This window comes from Pezoporus flaviventris, unplaced genomic scaffold (genome assembly GCF_033815535.1).
Source record: "Pezoporus flaviventris isolate CSIRO_AGI_PZ_B2104156 unplaced genomic scaffold, CSIRO_AGI_Pfla_v1 ptg000007l, whole genome shotgun sequence".
In the NCBI taxonomy this organism is placed as follows: domain Eukaryota; kingdom Metazoa; phylum Chordata; class Aves; order Psittaciformes; family Psittacidae; genus Pezoporus; species Pezoporus flaviventris.
Window position 1 is genome coordinate 803741 of NW_026892555.1, and position 18048 is coordinate 821788.

Consider the following 18048-nt stretch of genomic DNA (forward strand, 5'->3'; position numbering starts at 1 on the left):
GAGGGGTCCCTGGCGGTGGCAGGGAGTTGGAACTTGATGATGTTAAGGTTCTTTCCAACCCTAACTATTCTATGATTCTATTTGTCAATGTTTGGTTGCACTCAGAAATAGAGATGAAGTTATCCAATTGTGTGATTCCAAGTGCATCCATCCAAACCTACCTGAAGAACCTCTTGCCTTGCATATGATCATGGAATGGTTTGGGCTGGAAGGAACCGTAAAGCTCATCTAGTCCCACATCCCATGCCACGAGCAGGGACACCTTCCACTAGAGCAGGTTGCTCCAAGCCCCTGTGTCCAACCTGGTCTTGAACACTGCCAGGGATGGGGCAGCCACAGCTTCTCTGGGCAAACTGTGCCAGTGCCTCACCACCTCAGCATAAAGAATTTCTGAGGCCAGGCAAAATTCCTTACACTGTTGCACCCTGCTCAGATGAATCATGGAATTAACCAGGTTGGAAAAGACCTTTAAGCTCATCCAGTACAACCATGCCCCAGCACTCCCAAGGCCACCACTAACCCATGGCACTGAGGCCTCCTCTCCACGGTGTGTGAACACTTGCAGGGACGGTGACTGCAGCCCTGCCCTGGGCAGCCTGTTCCAATGCCTGAGCACCCTCTGGGCAAGGAATTGTTCCTCAGCTCCATCTAAACCTGCCCTGGTGCAGCTTGAGGCCGGTTCCTCTTGTCCCATCCCTTGTTCCTTGGGAGCAGAGCCCAGCCCCTCCTGGCTCCATCCTCCTCTCAGGCAGCTGTAGGGAGTGATCAGGTCCCCCCTGAGCCTTCTCTTCTCCACACTGAACCCCCCAGGTCCCTCAGCCATTCCCCATCACACTTGTGCTCCAGGCCCTGCACCAGCTCCGTTGCACTTCTCTGGCCCCGCTCCAGCACCTCAATGTCTCTCTTGTAGTGAGGTGCCCAGAACTGCACACAGGATTCAAGGTGCGGCCTCACCAGTGCCCAGCACAGGGGGAGAACCTGCTCTTTCTGCAACCTTCCCCTTGCCCATCTACACTGCCACCTCCAGTGCAGCTTCAGCTTTGGCTATGAGCATTCAAGCTGCTCATCCACATCAAATAATAGTGATTAACGTGAGGTTTGAGGAGAAAAATTTCAGTTTTGGGTGCAAAACCCCCTTCTTTATAAGAAAAGTACTCACCCATTAGCAGAGCTGGACCCTGCTCTCCCTTCCCCACTTGTGCCCATTAGGAGATGTAAACAGCAAGGACTGATTTCAGCTGCCTGCTCCCAGGCTGATTACACCTTCCTTATCTGCTCCAAAGGAAAGTGGGGAGAGATAAGCCAGAGCTGACAGCTGCAGTCCTCAGCCCAGAGGGGCTCTGGCTGCTAGTGCTAAACCATGCTCCAGGAAAAACAACACTAGCTCTGCTTTCCCCCAGCTTTTACAGAACACGGTGCATTTGACTTGGTATTAAGCTGGTTTTAAGATGCTGGTCCTTTAGTGTCTCCTCCCCTGACTCCTCTTTGCTGGGATTTTCCCAAGATCAATGCATTTGCTTTATTCTAAACCAAGCAAAATCATAACAGGTCCAAATATCTCTGTGGCCACTTCTATTTAAACATCCTTCAGCATTCCATAGAACGGTTTGGGTTGGAAAGGACCTTAAGATCCTCCAGTTCCAACCCCTGCCATAGGCAGGGATGCCTCACACCAGACCATGTTGCCCATGGCTCCATCCAACATGGCCTTGAACACTGCCATGGATGGGGCAGCTACAGCTGCTCTGGGCACCCTGTGCCAGCACCTCACCACCTTCAGAGTAAAGAACTTCTTCCTTATCTCCAACCTGAACTTCCCATTTTATATATCTCTATATATTCATTTCTTACATTACTAATAGCTGATTTGCAGCACCAGAGTAACATTTACACATATCCATGATATATTTCTGACCAGTGCTTTCACCCCTGTTCTGAAGCAGAAAGGACACACCACCCTCCAAAGCCCAATTTTGCTCTGCAGTATTTTACATGTATATGCAAGTTCTTCCAAGACTTGGCACCAGGTTTGAAAGCCTAATATCACTTTGGAGCACTTCAGTCTGCATTCTGCAAGGGCCACATGAAGCAGTAAGAGCACAGTTACCTATCAGAGAGAGAATTTAGGGGAGCACTTGATCTTTCTGTGTGCAAACCCACGCTGATGCACCTCATGGTCTCCATCCAGCGCAAGCACTGAGCTCTATATGAGCACACAGAGCCTATGTAACTTCATAGAGGAGGTTGATGGAGACAATCATTGTTTGCTTAATCAACATCAAAGATTTCTGATTCATTCTTTATTTCATTATGGAAATGGTTTATTTGCCACACTTTTATCTCCCCCATTGCTTCTCTCAATCCCAGAACATGAAAAGAAAAGCTTTCTGATGCCTCTTCCCCTTTATTTATCCAGCAAACAACCCCTCTTAACACACACCGAGCAAGCACCACATGTATCTTTTAGTTCCAACACCACACTCATAGCAACCTCCCCAGGAAAGGAGGCTGATATGCTCAAGAGAACAGTTCAGGAAGTTATTTTCTTTAAAGCATTGAGATTTGGGGGTTGGTTTAGGTTTGTTTCAGCTGCAAACTCAGGCTGGGCAATCCACAGCTTTAATCCATTTCCATTTAGCACTTACATGCAAAGGAAGTTTCTCCCTGCAACTCGAGTCTATAGGTTTTAAGCAATAAACATTACAATATAATATCCCCCATCTCAGCCTTTAATTTCAGGCCCAAGCTTGATTCTTCTTCCTCCTAGATTTCCCCTATTTTCTAAGCTCTGGGCATCAGATCACCCAGAAACCCCCATTATCACTCAGCCGCAAAGTGGACGTGTGGGAGGGAGGGAGAAGTGGCTGCTCCCAAAGGACATTCAAAGTGCTGATCCAGCAAAAAGAGGGCAGCCCCATCACTGCATTGCCCTGGCTGAGTAATTAAGATGTGTTTTGCATCACATTCTTGTTCACTCCCCTGCATGTAGTGATGATTTCCACTGTTTGCACCCAAACCGCAGCCAGGCACATTTCTGCTGAGCCAGCACATTTGCCCCTACGTATTATTTGCTTTTAATAATGAAAAAGAGGCACATGATGAGATTTCATGGCCTCAGTTTAATTAGATGAGGCATAGCAGCATGCTTGAAGCAGTAGTGTGCAAGGACTGTATCCACACCTCCCCTGGGAAGCACCAGTGGTGTCAGCCACCAGTAAAGCACCATTTCTTCCTATGGTTTGGTGGAAAAACTATTATTCCCTTGTTCCAGGTTCAGTATGGAATTCAATATTCCCTTCAATTCCAGGCCACTGATGTTAAATCATTCAATATATAGTCATATATACTGAATAGTCATATATACTCATATATAACAGTTATTTAATTGGAGAAAATAAACTGGCAAAATATGCCCCAAAAGGCTATTATAGGGCAGCCTTACGATATTTCCTTATATTTAAAGACATGACCATCCTCCATGTGGTCCAATATCCTACAGGAACATGAGATATACAGAAGACCTACAAAAAAGGTCATCCTTGGGTTAAAATAAGGTAAAATAGCAGCAAAATTTGTGTCTTTGTATCATGAACATTATACAGCAGAAGGCAGTAATGCACAGGCTCTCCTTGTGCTGGTCCAGCTGCAATCTGAAAGCCATGTAAAGGTGCCAACTGCTGCACCATCCCATAAATGCATCTTCTGACAGGGTGAAGAGCCTGTTGAAGGTGAAGGCCATGCCCATATGTAAAGACATCCCTGAATTTTCAGGTTCTGCTCTGCTGGAAGCACTGGCATGGGTTTTCTGGAAATCAAGCTGGATGTGACTCACTCCCTGGGGTTATCAGGCAGGAGCTCTGCAGTCCAAGCTCAAACCCAGTTAAACTTTTATTCCCATTATTCCATCTGCTCACACCCTGCTTTGTACCAGTCTGGCAGGACATTAAAACTAGACGCTTTTGTTAAAATTCATAGCATTAGCATTGAATGAAGCAGCTATATCCAGGATGAATGCTGCAAGGCCTGGGGAACACTGAACAAACCTCAACCATAGCCATGGAAGGGCCAGCATCATAAAATGGTTTGGGTTGGAAAGCTCATCCTGTTACAACCCACTGCCACAGGCAGTGATACTCTCCACTACATCAGGCTGCTCCAAGCTCCATCCAACCTAGCCTTGAACACTGTCAGGGATGGGGCAGCCACAGCTTCAGCATCAGCCACCGTCAAGGGAAGCAGTTAATGCTGAAATTATGGATTCCACCATCACTACATAACGGATTTCTATCTCTTGGCAAATCCCTCCTGGGCCAGAGGGATGCTCTGGGGACCAGCACTCACCTGAAGAGGTTTTCTGCCCCCGCTCGCATCCTCATCTCCTTGTTGATCTGCTGGTTAATCCGGGCCCGGCGATGCTGCAGTTTGCTGCGTTGGGTCTGCGCAAATGGGTCACAGCCCTGCTGAGAGAGAAGGGCAGGGTCTCACCAAAAAACCAGCACCACTTTATGGTTAGAAATGGCACTTTGATAGCCTGGGATTGCACTTGAAATAAAAGGTTTAGTCTTTAACACCATGTGTTGGGTTTTATTTCCTAGGCTACTCAAAATGCTTCCCAAATGCAACCATGAACAGGAACTAAGCATCTCTTTCCTAATGTCCTATCATCCAGACATGAGACAAGACCCAGGGGGCTGCAGATGAGCTCTATATAACCCTCAAGCTCTGTAACAGATGTGACCCCATGCCTATAAGTGCTTTCATCTCCTTCCAGCTATAGGGGATCAAGTGCAGATGGCAAGTCAAGAGTTCACAGGGGTGGAGAAATGAATTGCACAAAGCAGTAAACGAATTCCATCCCTTCCTCCTTCCTTGGCTTTGGCTCTTTCTGCAGACAGGGAAACACATTTAATCTCTGACTTCAGGAAATGACAGACAGCAATATCCCTCTGTCTCACAGGAGGGAAAAGTTTATTATGGGATGCCCCAGGCAGTGCAGTTGAAACAAGGAGGGTCTCTGAATCCAGCGGCCACAAAAAGCTCTACCCAAGCGAATGATTTCCATTGTCTGAGGAGAGGTTCAGATGGATGAAGTGAGGCTCTAAAAGACCCCTGGATAAAACAAACCCAAAATACACCCAAACAACCAAAAACCCCCAGGAAAACAACCTTGTTTGGGAGAGCACATAGTTGGTCAGTTGAGATGGAGAGGAGAGGATGGAGACCTCCTGCTTTTCATACATCAGTGCAAAACATGGGCAGATCCCTCCAAGAACATATGAAGATCCACTGAGGCACTGAAATAAATTCCTCAAAGGCATTATTTCATAGAATCAGACTGGCTTGGGTTGGAAAGGACCTTAAGATCATTCAGTTCTAGCCCCCTCCATGGGCAGGGGCACTTTGCACTAGACCAGGTTGCTGCAAGCCCCATCCAACCTGGCCTTGAACACTTCCAGGGATGGAGCATTCACCACTTCTCTGGGCACCCTGTGCCAGTGCCTCAGCACCCTCACAGGGAAGAGCTTCTGCCTTAATCTAGCCTGAACTTCCCCTGTTTCAGTTTGAAGCCATGTCCCCTTGTCCTATCACTCCAGTCCCTGATGAAGAGTCCCTCTCCAGCATCCTTGTAGCCCCCTTCAGACATTGGAAGCTGCTCTGAGGTCTCCACACAGCTTCTCTTCTCCAGGCTGAACAGCCCCAACTGCCTTACTTTATAAAATCTGTATTTGTTGTGCACATCAGTCTTACACTGCTCCTCATTGCTCTTCTTCCACCAGAGCTGGTGGACCCCTTGTCTCCATATGAAGGGGTTTTGCCACTTAAAAGACTCTACAGAGCTCCAAGAGTGCCCACTCATCCAGCCCAATACACCTTCTCATCTAATTTCTTCCATGTAGACATGTCTCTGGGCTTCAAGTCTTATCCTCCAGGATGGGTCACAACAGTCTCAGATCCAACAAGCCAGGTCAATGCTTGGTTATCCCTCCAACAAACATTGTAGGTCCAAATGTTACTCTGGGAGAATTTGCTTCTAAAATTATCTTCCTAAGAGAAATAGGAAAGGAAAAAAAGAGAAATTCTTGCTCAAAAAGGTATGAGACCAGTTTTGATGAAGTAGGGAATGGAAAACTTGGCATTTTCATGGACTTCAGCTTCTGAACATTAGTTTCTTGTGTTTGAAGGCCATTAAGTGGTGTCCCCTTTGAAAAGAGGCTGGATTAACATGGGCATTTTCATTGAAGTGGAAGATTCGAGCTCCTAATTGGAAACTGAGGAATCAGAGCCATTCCATCTGGTCCATAAATCTGCAGGCTTAGTGCTTTACAGTAATCCATTGAAATTACTGATGGAACAAGCTGGGAGCAGGGGAGCAGGATTACTCTACAAAAGTAATTAAGTGGGATGTTAAGGAAAACACCCCCATAGCTGTACAAATCTTGGGTCTGAGACAACCAGGTGCAAATAACATGAAAGGCTGATCTCAAAGTGCCCTGGGGGTACTCACACATCCTGCACACACTGTTGGCTCCATTGGGAAAAATCCATAAATTGAAAAGGGAAGGATGAGGAATTAGACACCATGAAGCCCAAGAATGGACAATACCATGTTCTCTCCAGCAAGAAGCTTGAGTCGTTATTAAACATGGCCCTTGAAAACTAGAAGCCAACCACACAGGGACTTCTCAAAACTGAGCACCCTAGAGGCCCTCAAAGTAAAAGAGACATCAAACTCCTCTCTAGAAAGAAGCTTCTCATGCAGACATAGGCCAGGATGTTGCACAAGTACTCCTTCTATTAAAGGGTGATTACAAGCATTGTGCCTTCAATGATGTTTCTTCACAGACATTAACCAGAAATGAAAGTTAAAGCTTAAGGGAAAGGAAAAGGAGAAACAAAAGTTGGTGCATATTAAAACTTCAGCAGCCCCTCAGGTTTACAGGGGGGCACTTGTCATTCCCAGAGCCACAAACACAAACATATACAAATACATGGAACTGAGCAGGAACCAGGACTCTCCCTGCCTCCAGAGCCAGAAAGCCTCATCCAAAACTCAACAGCCCCAGTAGCAATTGGTGGAGGTGGGAAGCATCTCTTTGCCTTCAGCAATACCTACAGGAGCTTTCATTCACCTTTGAGGCATCTCCACTTCTTGCAAAGCTTTGCTCAGAAGTGGTCAAAGAATTTTAAAGGGTTTTTAAGGGAGGAGCAAAGACCTCCTGAATACATAGGCAGGAGGCCAGAGGAACTGCAGGTGAGATATGATGGAAAAGGTACAAGTGGAAGGACTATCTGAAACCACAGAGAAGGTCCATGAACAGCTCCTTGTCTGGAGGCAAGGAAAGAAGAAAATAAAGAAGAAAAGGGGCATCAGAAGACACTAGGATGGCTCTACAAGATGTAGAATGACAGTGTTAAAACCTCTTCACTGCAAAAGCATTAAGGGGTTTAACTAAATGACTAGGCAGCTCCCCAGTTCTCCCATGCCCAGCCTGAGAACACCAAGAGGCAAAATTCAAGTCAAAGTGTCACAGCTGATGAACAAGAACCCCCTCAAGCATAATCAGAGCTGATGATCATTAATGTCTTCATCTTTCCACAAGAACACAAAGGAGCTGCCCTCCAGGAACACTTGTAAGCCCTGATGCAGCTGGGGACCAAACACAGCACAACAACATCCAGAACATCCAATATTCCATTCTACAATTTACCTAGACTTCTTCTGAGAGACACTAAGCCATCCATAGAGCTGCAAAGTCCCATTCTCCTCACTCCCATCCAAATTATGCCTTCTCAAATGGATTTCCTAAGATAATTATCCAGGCTTCTAAGCCAACAGCAAAACCATACTGGAAAGTCTGGTATTATTGGAGCACCTGATGTAACACCAAAGCCTTGTGAAGATGTTGAGTAAGGATCTTGAGACTTGCTGTCCTTAGGGACTTCATGTGATCTCCCAACACGTTGTTTTCCTCCTCACCCTTTATGAGGTTGAGTAAGCGCAGTAACCCATGGGATTACAGCACATCTCACCTCCAGAAGATCTGCTGGTCCCAAAGCATCACTCTTGGCTGGCAGGGACTAATATAAGCATTATGCCAAGGCCACCATGGGGAACAATCAAGCCCAGTCTGCAGCTGCTCCTGGAGCACAGCACAAGTGGCGCTATTTCACGTATACAGGAGCATGAAGGAAACTCAGCTTCAGAACATTATGCTTAGGCCAGGTTACCATATATATATATGAAAGGAAATACCATCATGAGCAAAACAGGCCGTATTTAAATCAAAAGGTAGATAGGGAAGATGGAGACACAAGAGGAAAGCCCATCCTCCAACAGCTTGTGTTCAAAGGAACCCAAAGCTTTGCCTGTGCCCATACTCTCCAAGTTAAAAACTACAGCAGAGTTCCTAAAGTAAGCAGTGATGGTTTTGATCATGCCTCACATAAGGGAAAAATCAAAAACCACCACCAAAATGTGCTATTTGGTTATAAAATGGTTTTGTCCTTGCTTAATTCTTTTTTGAGGTCAACCCTTTAAGGTTGAACCAGTTTCATGGGCTTTAGGTTGCACCTAGGGACATGAATAGAAGGGTAAAGTTGGGTGCTTAAGAAACAGCCAGGTTGAATATGAGATTTCTCAGCCTTCCTAGTTTAAAGCTCTCACAAAGGAGAGGCAAGGACATAACTTGTACTGGAAGAGCCCATAGACTGTGCAGGAGCCAAAGAACTGCATAGCTTGTATGTACACAGAGAACAGTGCCTGTTAAGAGAGCCATGAAATGAATGTGGGTCATTAAGTTATATAGTCGTGTGCAGCTCTGAGGATTATTGCCTCTGACAAAGCAGGATTAGAGGCAGTATAATTGTAGAAAGGCCAATTTGATGCTCAGGAGACATCTGCCAAGTGACATTGTGTTCAACCCTCAGCATGGGAAGACATCGGTGTTACAGAAAGTACTCAACCAATGCCTTCATATGAGGAAGAAAAGGCAAGAAAGAGGCCAAAAGACCTCTTTTCCAGAGGAGGCCAAGACAAACGGGTCCCCTTTGAGGGATGTCAAGCCTGCAGCCAACTCAAACCCTATATTTGCAGGAAGCACAACCACAACACCTCTTCCAGCTCAAAAGCACCCATCTAGGGTGTTAAATAGAGCAATTATGTGGTTAGGTTTCCTTCTATAAGCAAGTCCTTAGGCAATGTTTGTTTAGAGATGATCACCTTTGCACTTCACAACTCCAGTAAACACAAGGAGATGGAGCCTGGATGTCTTGAGTGATGAGGCACACCTACAGCACTTACCTGTGACCCTGGTTCCAAAACAAGGCCACTGCCTCAGAGCTTTCCCAGCACTAATAACAGATAAAACTAATCACCTGGAGGAAGAGGTGGATGCCAGCAAGTCCAAAGGGCAAAGCTGTGCACAAAGGGACTCATTTCTGCTCTTTATTTTCTGATAGAAAAACAGGAGCTCAATTGCTGGAAGCAAATGAGTAAAAGCAAAACTGAAAACAGCATGTGAAGTGATCAAAGGGTAACTATGATCAAAGGACAACCACAAGCCCTTACTGTGACACCTGTGAGAAGGTAAGACACAAGCCTAGGACATGCTGTTAAAGTTATAAACAAGAGGAGGTGTATAAATCCATGGGACCTGAACAAGATCCATTCACAGTCCAGAAAGTCAACTTTATCCTGGGCTGTACCACCAGAAGGTCAAGGGAGGGGATTCTCCCCCTCTACACCACCTGGACTAATGCATCCAGCTCTGGGGCTCCAAACATAAGGACGTGGAGCTGTTGGAGCAAGCCCAGAGGGGGCCACAGAGATGCTGTGCGGGCTGAAGCAGCTCTGCTCTGGAGCCAAGCTGAGAGAGCTGGGCTGGGGCAGCCTGGACAAGAGAAGACTCCTGAAGGGGAGACCTGAGAGCAGCTCCAGTGCCTAAAGGGGCTGCAGGAAACCTGGAGAGGGGCTTGGGACAAGGGATGGAGGGACAGGCCAAGGGGAATGGCTTTAACCTGCCAGAGGGGAGACCGAGATGAGCTCTTAGGCAGAAGCTCTTCCCTGTGAGGGTACTGAGGCCCAGAGAAGCTGTGGCTGCCCCATCCCTGGCAATGCCCAAGGCCAGGTTGGATACAGGGGCTTGGAGCAACCTGCTCTAGTGGAAGGTGTCCCTGACTGTGGCAGGGGTTGGAGCTGGATGAGCTTAAAGTTCCCTTCCAACCCAACCCAGTCTGGGATTCTATGATCTCCAAGACCAGCTTTAGTCACAAAAGTCACCATCAAGGCTTCTAAAAACTGGAACAGCTGAAGAGCACCCACAGAATAGGAGGAGAAGCTCAAGTTTAATTTGCACATAGTCTGGTGACATCCATAATATGTCAGTGGCGAGACATGAGTCATTACCTTGTGCTGACACAGGCCCTACAGACATCACCTCCAACTGGACAACCTTCACATCCCCAAGGACAGGGAAGTTCAAGGAGAAAGCTGCAAGGGGGGCACAGCAGCAGCCAACCCCTTATGTTTGCATGCCCACATGGCAGTGATAAAGTGAACCCTGGTGCCAGGCAATGCAACATGTAAGGGATGAGCTGCTGCTTCAGAGTCAGGCATTTCTGCCCCTTTTTTTCAATATGGGATGGAAACATTGATGGAAATCAAGTTATCTGCACTGAGATTTGTCATTAAAATCATGCACTGCATATGGGTACATCTGCGCTGCAGGCCAAGTACCCCATGGCCAGCAACATGAGCTTACCCCTAGTCTCATAATGCAAAGCTGATGTGTTCGATAATCAGACAACCAGAGTTTAGGGACATAGCTGAGGACCAAAGGCAGAACAAGGTCCACCTCAGCTTCTGTTGTTGAGACCAACTCAGGAGACTGTGGTTATCATGAGGATGTTAAGCATAACCCAGCTGCATTTGGGAAAGGTACCAGTGATGCTCCACTGCTGCATCTCCTGAAGCCTCAACTGCCTTCAGCATTTCAATTATCCCAAAGTGCTGCATATGTTCCCTAAATCCTTGAGGATTATTCTGGATTAACTGTATAAATTATCCCTCCCAGGGAATAGACAGCTTATTGCTTTATTTAAGGGAAGGGAGTCAAAAGGGGAGCTGCAACTAGATGATCTTAAGGTCTTTTCCAACCCTAACTACTCTATGATTTTATAAGAGTTACTATTCAGCCCTTCCCCATTGAAGGAAGAGGACATAGTTCATCTTTCCTGTTGGACAACCCATTGGGATTACACTCTTTTAACCTCTTCAGTGCTCCCTTGTTCCCTCTTCACTAAGCAATAGGTGAGGTTGGTTGCTCAGGGCACAAATACACCCCTCAGATGAAATGGCAGCAGCTCTTCTGGAGCCTGGATCCACATCTCACCTCCACTTCATCCCTACCCCAGTAGTTCCCACAAGAGCCACCGCAGGTGCTCCTTCTACACACACAGGGAGAGAACAGGCAGACAGGATACAGTAAATAAACCCTAGAACTCTGAAGGTAAACCCAAGCAGGGCTACAACAAGCCTGAGATATTTCAGTTTAACACCCAATACCCATGAGGGCTACACTTCAGACAGAGCTACCACAACCACTGGACTCCAAGCATCATCCCATCTGCAAACTGCTCTTTCATCCAAAGGAGAATTCCTTTAGGTAGGACCAGGATTCATGGGCAATGAAAAACTATGCCAGTGCTGGGGATGGTTTGCTACTAACCCTTAAGGTCCCCAGGCTTCAAAGCTGTTAAGTGGGTGAGCTCCTCCAGCGTTCACCACCACCAACTGAGTGACCAACCAACCTTTCCAGCACTACCAGTCTGCACTCACGATGGAATTAAAACAGCACAGAGGTGCTAAAGAACAAGGAAATCACTTGGCTTGCACCCGGGAAGCCTTCAACCCAAGCAGAAATGATTACTGAAGAGCCAAAGATCAGAGCATGGCAGGTCAAGCAACAACCATCAAGTGCAATTCAAGCAGTGATGACCAACTCCATGACATTTGGTCAAGTCTAAGCTGTGTTTGCTCTCCACATAGCTTGCATCAAGGCAAACTCCAGAATATCGACATTTGCTCTGTAGTTAAAACTAGAGTAAAATATCTGTGCAGAGACAAGGCACAGTCAAAGATGACGGCCTAAGAAAGTTGGGTCTGTTCAGCCTGGAGAAGAGAAGCTGTGTGGAGACCTCAGAACAGCTTCCAGTGTCTGAAGGGGGCTACAAGGATGCTGGAGGGGGACTCTTCATCAGGGACTGGAGTGATAGGACAAGGGGTGATGGGTTTCAGGGTTTCCCTGAAACAGGGGAAGTTTAGGTTGTATGCAAGAAAAGTTCTTCCCTGTGAGGGTGGTGAGGTGCTAGCACAGAGTGCCTGGTGAAGCTGTGGCTGCCCCATCCCTGGCAGTGTTCAGGGCCAGGTTGGATGGGGCTTGCAGCAACCTGCTCTAGTGGAAGGTGTCCCTGCCCATGACAGGGGATGGAACTGGATGAGCTTTAAGGTCCTTTCCAACCCAAAATAGCCTATGGTTCTATGACACCAAGTGCTACAGCTCTGGGAAGCACTACTACAAGTCACTGTGTCATTAACAGAGGTATCCTTGATCCACAAGCCTCAACCCTGTGGTCATGAGCACATGGTGTCTAAGAACAACCCCAAACCTGCAGGTTTTACCCAGTAAATGCTTACAACACCCCCCACTCAATATAAAACATGCAGTTACTTATTCTCCTCCTCTCTCAGGGGCAATAATATTCCCTGACACTCAGTTTTGACCCCCAAAAAGGGATGTTTCCTAGAACACAGATGATCCAGCAGCTGGAAAACATGTAGTAGAAACAGGGTAACTGGATCATCAAGCTCTCAGCACCTCTTTATTTCCAGAACTATGATGGTTTATAAGTTATTTTGATAGAGCCAGAGCTGTCAAGTGGGATTATTATTCCCCTTTGCAACCCACAAGTTTATGGCAGGCCTGCACAGGACAAGTGGCCAAGTGACCCTGGTTTAGCTTTGTTAGCCCATGGGCTAGAGAGCAAAACAAAAGCCACACTCCACATACAAAAGCAGGCTTTAAAATCCTCCTTTTTAAAAGATTATCAATGATTTCTTTCTTCTCCAATTTCAGAGAAGAACATGAGCTATTACTATAAGCAACAGTTAAGTCACAACAAGCAGTTTTTGCTCCCTGAACATGTATTTATATAGAAAAGTCCCTATCACTACCCTAATCTCATGAAGCACTCTGGCTACAAGCTGGGTTTCTGTGGGAGACATTACCAGCTAAAACCTCTAAAACCTTTTATTGAGAATATGGTTACATCACCACAGCCTTTTAACAAATGAGGAGAGGATTAAGGTTTTACATTGCCCAACAAAGTGCCTCGCTCTTGGCTAATGCACTCAGAAGAGGAAGGAAAAATAAAGTGGTGAAGGGAGAAAAATAAAGATATGAGAGAACTGGGGGGCTTTAAACAGCAAAACCTGTATTCAGCTTCAGTTTAGGAGGGTGAAGCTGCTTTAGAGAGCTGGGGGAGGCTCAGGGCATCGTGAGAGCTGGGGCAGGGTGCCAGCAGGAAACAGATGTATTAAATCTTCAGCCTCAGTACATGAGCCCTAGCAGAGAAAGCAAATAATCACCAGCACAGCAGTGGGCAGGATCCCCTGCAAGTGAGCAAATGTGCAATGGCCCCATAACAACCAAACAACTACAGGAGGTTGTATTGATCATTTCTTTGAAACAAAAAGTTGGTATCTTTAACAGGAAATCTAATCAGGGGCTTTGTTTTTTTAATGAGAAAAGCAATCATGTTATGACAGACGCTGTAGATCCCCTGCCAGTTCCCCCCCCAAAGAGCTGTAATAGTTTCCTATGTTACTCTCCATCCAAACAGGGTAAACCAATTGCTCATATAAAGGAAACCCTGTCCATACACAGAATAAACTGTTAAAACAAAGTCCTCTTAATCTCTCCTTACCTATTTAGACAAGCCCTACATAAACTCCAACCTGGTTTAAGGTTGCAACCTCTTTAGCTGCAGCTGGAGAGTCCAGGCTCAAGTGACTGAAGATCAGATTGATCCTTGTTCAGCCCTGGCTGCAATCTCAACCCTCACTCAGGAAAGAGGCACAAAATAAACCACCTCTACAGAGCCTGGTTGTAGTTTTGCTTATTTGTTTTTTTGGGCTCTGTTCTTTGCCAAAGGGCTGCAGAAGTGCAGGTCTCTGCTGAAGAACGGGTTCTGAAAATTACAGACTTGCATGGAGAGATCAGATTACAGGGAAAATTCAGTGCAGGTTTATAAAGTTGGCTCCCAGGGCGCAGACCTAACGGGAAAACTGCTTAAACGACCCCAAAAGAGAGCATTTACCCACCTTTTCTTGCAAGAAACACACCCTAATGCCTCCTCAACCCCAGGAGCATGCACTGACACCCAAGGGACAATAGGGAAGCCAATCAGTGGGGTTGGTCACAGGCTGAGGACAACACTTACTGGCTTCACCATGCTGTTACTGATTAAACAAGTGACGGCAACAGGCTATCAGCCCCATCTCACATGTATAGCAAACTTCCCAAGGGAGAAGTTTGTCCATGAACAATACACTGCCCCATACATCTCGAACAGCAAGAGGGACAGGCAGTGCTGGGCTGGACCATCTTCCTATGGGCAAGAAGGAGAAAACGCCAAACTAAAGGAGAATTTGGTTAAAATTAGTCAGTAGGAAGCTCGGAATTAGTGGAGGAAGAAGAAGTAAAAGAGTGGAGTTTAAGAGACAATGAGCTAAGAGACAGTTGTGTAAGTCTGCTTATGGATGAGCACATGGCCACATTTATATCACCTATCAAACTGTACCCTGACCCCCCCAGCATGGTTTGATAACCAGGATGAACCTGAACTCCCACCCATGGGGACCACCATCCCCATAGACCAAACAGGGATACCCAGCCGCATATAGCATCAGTTGGGTGCTTTGCCATCCTGCACCCCCCACCATGGCACCCCACCGCGGTGCCTCACCTTCCGGGTGCTGCTGCTCTTCAGACCTTGCAGGAGGACAAGGGCATTGTCCCTGTCCCCTTCCCCATCAGGGCTCTCCTCTTCAGGGGGCATCATCTCCAGGAGCGCAGCATCCACAGGCTGAATGAGGGGGCTCCTGCCTGGCCTCACTGGGTGGCTCGAGGCTCTCTCCTTGGTTAGCCCCACACCCTGCTAACCCCTTGAAGGGGGTTCAGAGCCCAGCCCTGCCCTATATGGGGGGCTTAAACCCCCACTAGCCCTTGCTCACTTATGCTACAAGTCCCCATACATATAACAGTTACTTAGATCTAAGCCCACAGCCTGAGCTCCCTCTTGAAGAGACACCCAGTATGAAGGGGGGGAAGCCCACAAACCCCTCTATAAGGGGGGAGGCAAACCCCCCAGGCCCCCTTGCAGAGCTACACCAGCTGGGGGGGCTGGGTAAAGGAGGGCAAACCCCACAGACCCCTCTTGCAGTTAACCCAGATTGGGGGGCAAACCCCACAGACCTCCCTTACAGAGTTACTATAGAGGAGAAGAAACTACACAGCCCCCCACCCCCTCCAAGTTACAGAGGTACCCAAATGGGGTGGGGGTAAAAGAGAAGCAAAACCCTATAGACCCCCTTACAAAGATATCCCATATGGGAGGCAAAGCCCCATAAACCCTCCCTGCAGAGCTAAGATGGGGGGGGCAAAGCTTACAGACACCCCCCCTTACATATACCCCAAAACGGGGGTGCCCCACAGACCCTCCTCTTACAGAGCTACCCCAAATAGCGGGGAAACCCCTATAGAACCCCCTTATAGAGCTACCCCGGCTAGGGAATAGGGGCAAACCCCCACAGAACTCCCTTATAGAGCCGCCCTATATGGGTAAAGGGAGTAAATCCCCTCAGACACCCCCCCCCCGTGCAGCGTTACCTCAGCCGAAGGGGGGGGCAAACCCTACAGTCCCCCCCCGTCACAGAGCTAGCCCAGACAAGGGGAAGCCCCACAGCCGCCCCCCTTAGGGGGTGTAACCCCACACCACGGCTGCCCTGAGCCCCGCTCACCCCTCGGTGCCCCTCACGGCCCCACCGCCGGGCGCTGCCGACGGGGAGCGAACGCGACGCCGGCCCCGGGGGCCGCGCGGGGCATAAGGAGGGTGGTGGGGCGGGGCTAAGAGCAGCTTTAGCCAATGGGAGAGGGGAATGGAGTTGAGTGACGGCTGTGATAGCCAATGGAGAGAAAGGAGAGGGGTGGGGGGAGCAACGGAGAGGGGAGGGGAGGGGCGGAGGGCCCGTCGCCCGTGGCAACGGTGGGAATTAGAACGCCGGTGACGTCACGGGGGGAGGCGGGGCTTCGCCTCGTCCCTCAGGGGGCCCGCCCCACATCTGGGTGCGTGACCGCTCCCACCCCATCCACATCTGGATGATCCCACCTCCAGCCGGCATCCCCCCCATCCTGGACACATCTGGATGCCCCCCCCCCTTAATCCCCGCTCTTCCCTCTTCGGCTTCTTCACCCCCCCCCCCGCAACATCTGGGCTGCTGTGGTGTGGGGTGCAATAAGGGAGCACCCACAGGCGCCTCCATTCAGCCTTCTGCCCCAATGCTATGCTCCAGGTGCTCTCCTCTGTGTGGTCCCCTGGCTGCATCATTTCCCACCCCCCAAATAAACCCCAAAACATCTGGATGGGGGCACTGCAGCTCGCACAGCTGCTGGAGCAACACCTGGACTGCTGTGCCCTTGCCCTGCTATGGCTATAAGATGCTGCTCTAGTACAAAACACAATATAATACAAAATATAACACAAAAATATATGATGAAATAAAGTAAACCCCAATTTCTTGCTATTTCCAGGCAGATATAAGCAAACCCTACCCCATTTTCCCTCCTCTGAGCCATATGGTTGAACCATAGAAGGGTTTTACTCTCAATCGGGATCATGAGTCAGACGAAGCAACAGTATTAAATCCGATAAAATATTATGGAAAAATATCCAAGAGTTGGGAAAATCCCATTCCCAAGATGCATACAGGGTTGTAACGGATACAGTGCCCAGCATGGGGATGCTGAGCTGGTTGTCACCTGTGTGTGTCACCACCAAAAGGTCCCTTAAGTCTTTATCAGGATCTAGCTTCGTTTTCATAATGAAGTTAATGAGACCACGCTTGTGTGTGATGAATTTACTCATGTCAACAGGATACAGGGAACTCTGTGCTGTTTAAGAAGGGCAAACAAATTATCCCAGCGTACATTAACCCCTTTATACTGAATAAACCTAGAGCTGGCTAAATATATGAAACCATTTCCACCTTTTCCAGCCAGCTTTTCCTTGTTGGGGCTTCAAGGATTGTGCGATTCCACAGAAGGGAGTGTGTTAGGAAGGATTTCTCTCTCCCTTCTGGATTTCCCAATCCTAAAGGAGCTGCTGGACCAACAAAGTGGAATTACTGATTAATCTGGAATAGCAGCAATGCTTTTCTGGATGAATATTGCAGCGGTTTGCAAAGAAAAGTGCTTTAATTGTGTGACTGCAACTGTCTACACAGCAGAGGGTGTGCAGGAAGAGGTATTTATTCCTCTACTAAAGCTAATGAAGGAGCTGTGATTGACAGCTCATGGGATATTAGCACCTATACATCCCTCAACAGCTCGCTGTGGTGTCACTGGACCATGCAGAGACCCCATTTGTAGCCTGGTTTTCCCCAAGGATGAGCCACATTCCTTTTGTGGTCCACATTTCCCCGTTGCAGAGCCCTGGATGGAGCCATCCCACTTCCATCTCCCCCATCCCGAAGGCCATCTGCAAAGGGAAATGGCATAAAACTCAGTCATTAAGAGGTCTAACCCAGGTTGTGCTTGGTTAGGACCTATAACTGGAGCTGGTCTAAGTTAGGAGTGGTTTATTCCAGCTTACCCACTCTGCAAACCCCATTGCTTCCCATTATGAACATCCCAAATGGCATGGAGATCTTGGGATAAACCTGCTCCGTAAATCTAGATGGGATCCATGGGGGAAAAGGGAAGAAAACGAAAC

The 18048-nt window shown here is 47.8% G+C and overlaps 1 protein-coding gene across 3 annotated transcripts in view; it reads right to left on the reverse strand.

The window, feature by feature from the left end:
* Positions 1 to 15539, reverse strand: part of RHPN1 (rhophilin Rho GTPase binding protein 1) — a 33496-nt gene extending 17957 nt beyond the window's left edge. The window contains exons 1-3 of one of the 3 annotated variants that reach the window (XM_061447616.1): positions 15507 to 15539; positions 15025 to 15402; positions 4342 to 4460 (exon numbers count right to left, since the gene is read on the reverse strand). In XM_061447616.1, coding sequence (XP_061303600.1) covers positions 4342 to 4460; positions 15025 to 15120 — 215 coding nt within the window. In that variant the 5' untranslated portion in view covers positions 15121 to 15402; positions 15507 to 15539. Of the gene's footprint in view, positions 1 to 4341; positions 4461 to 15024; positions 15424 to 15506 lie in introns of those variants that run through there. The other 2 variants (XM_061447617.1, XM_061447615.1) reach the window with 2 other exon arrangements.
* Between the last annotated feature and the right edge of the window lie 2509 nt (positions 15540 to 18048).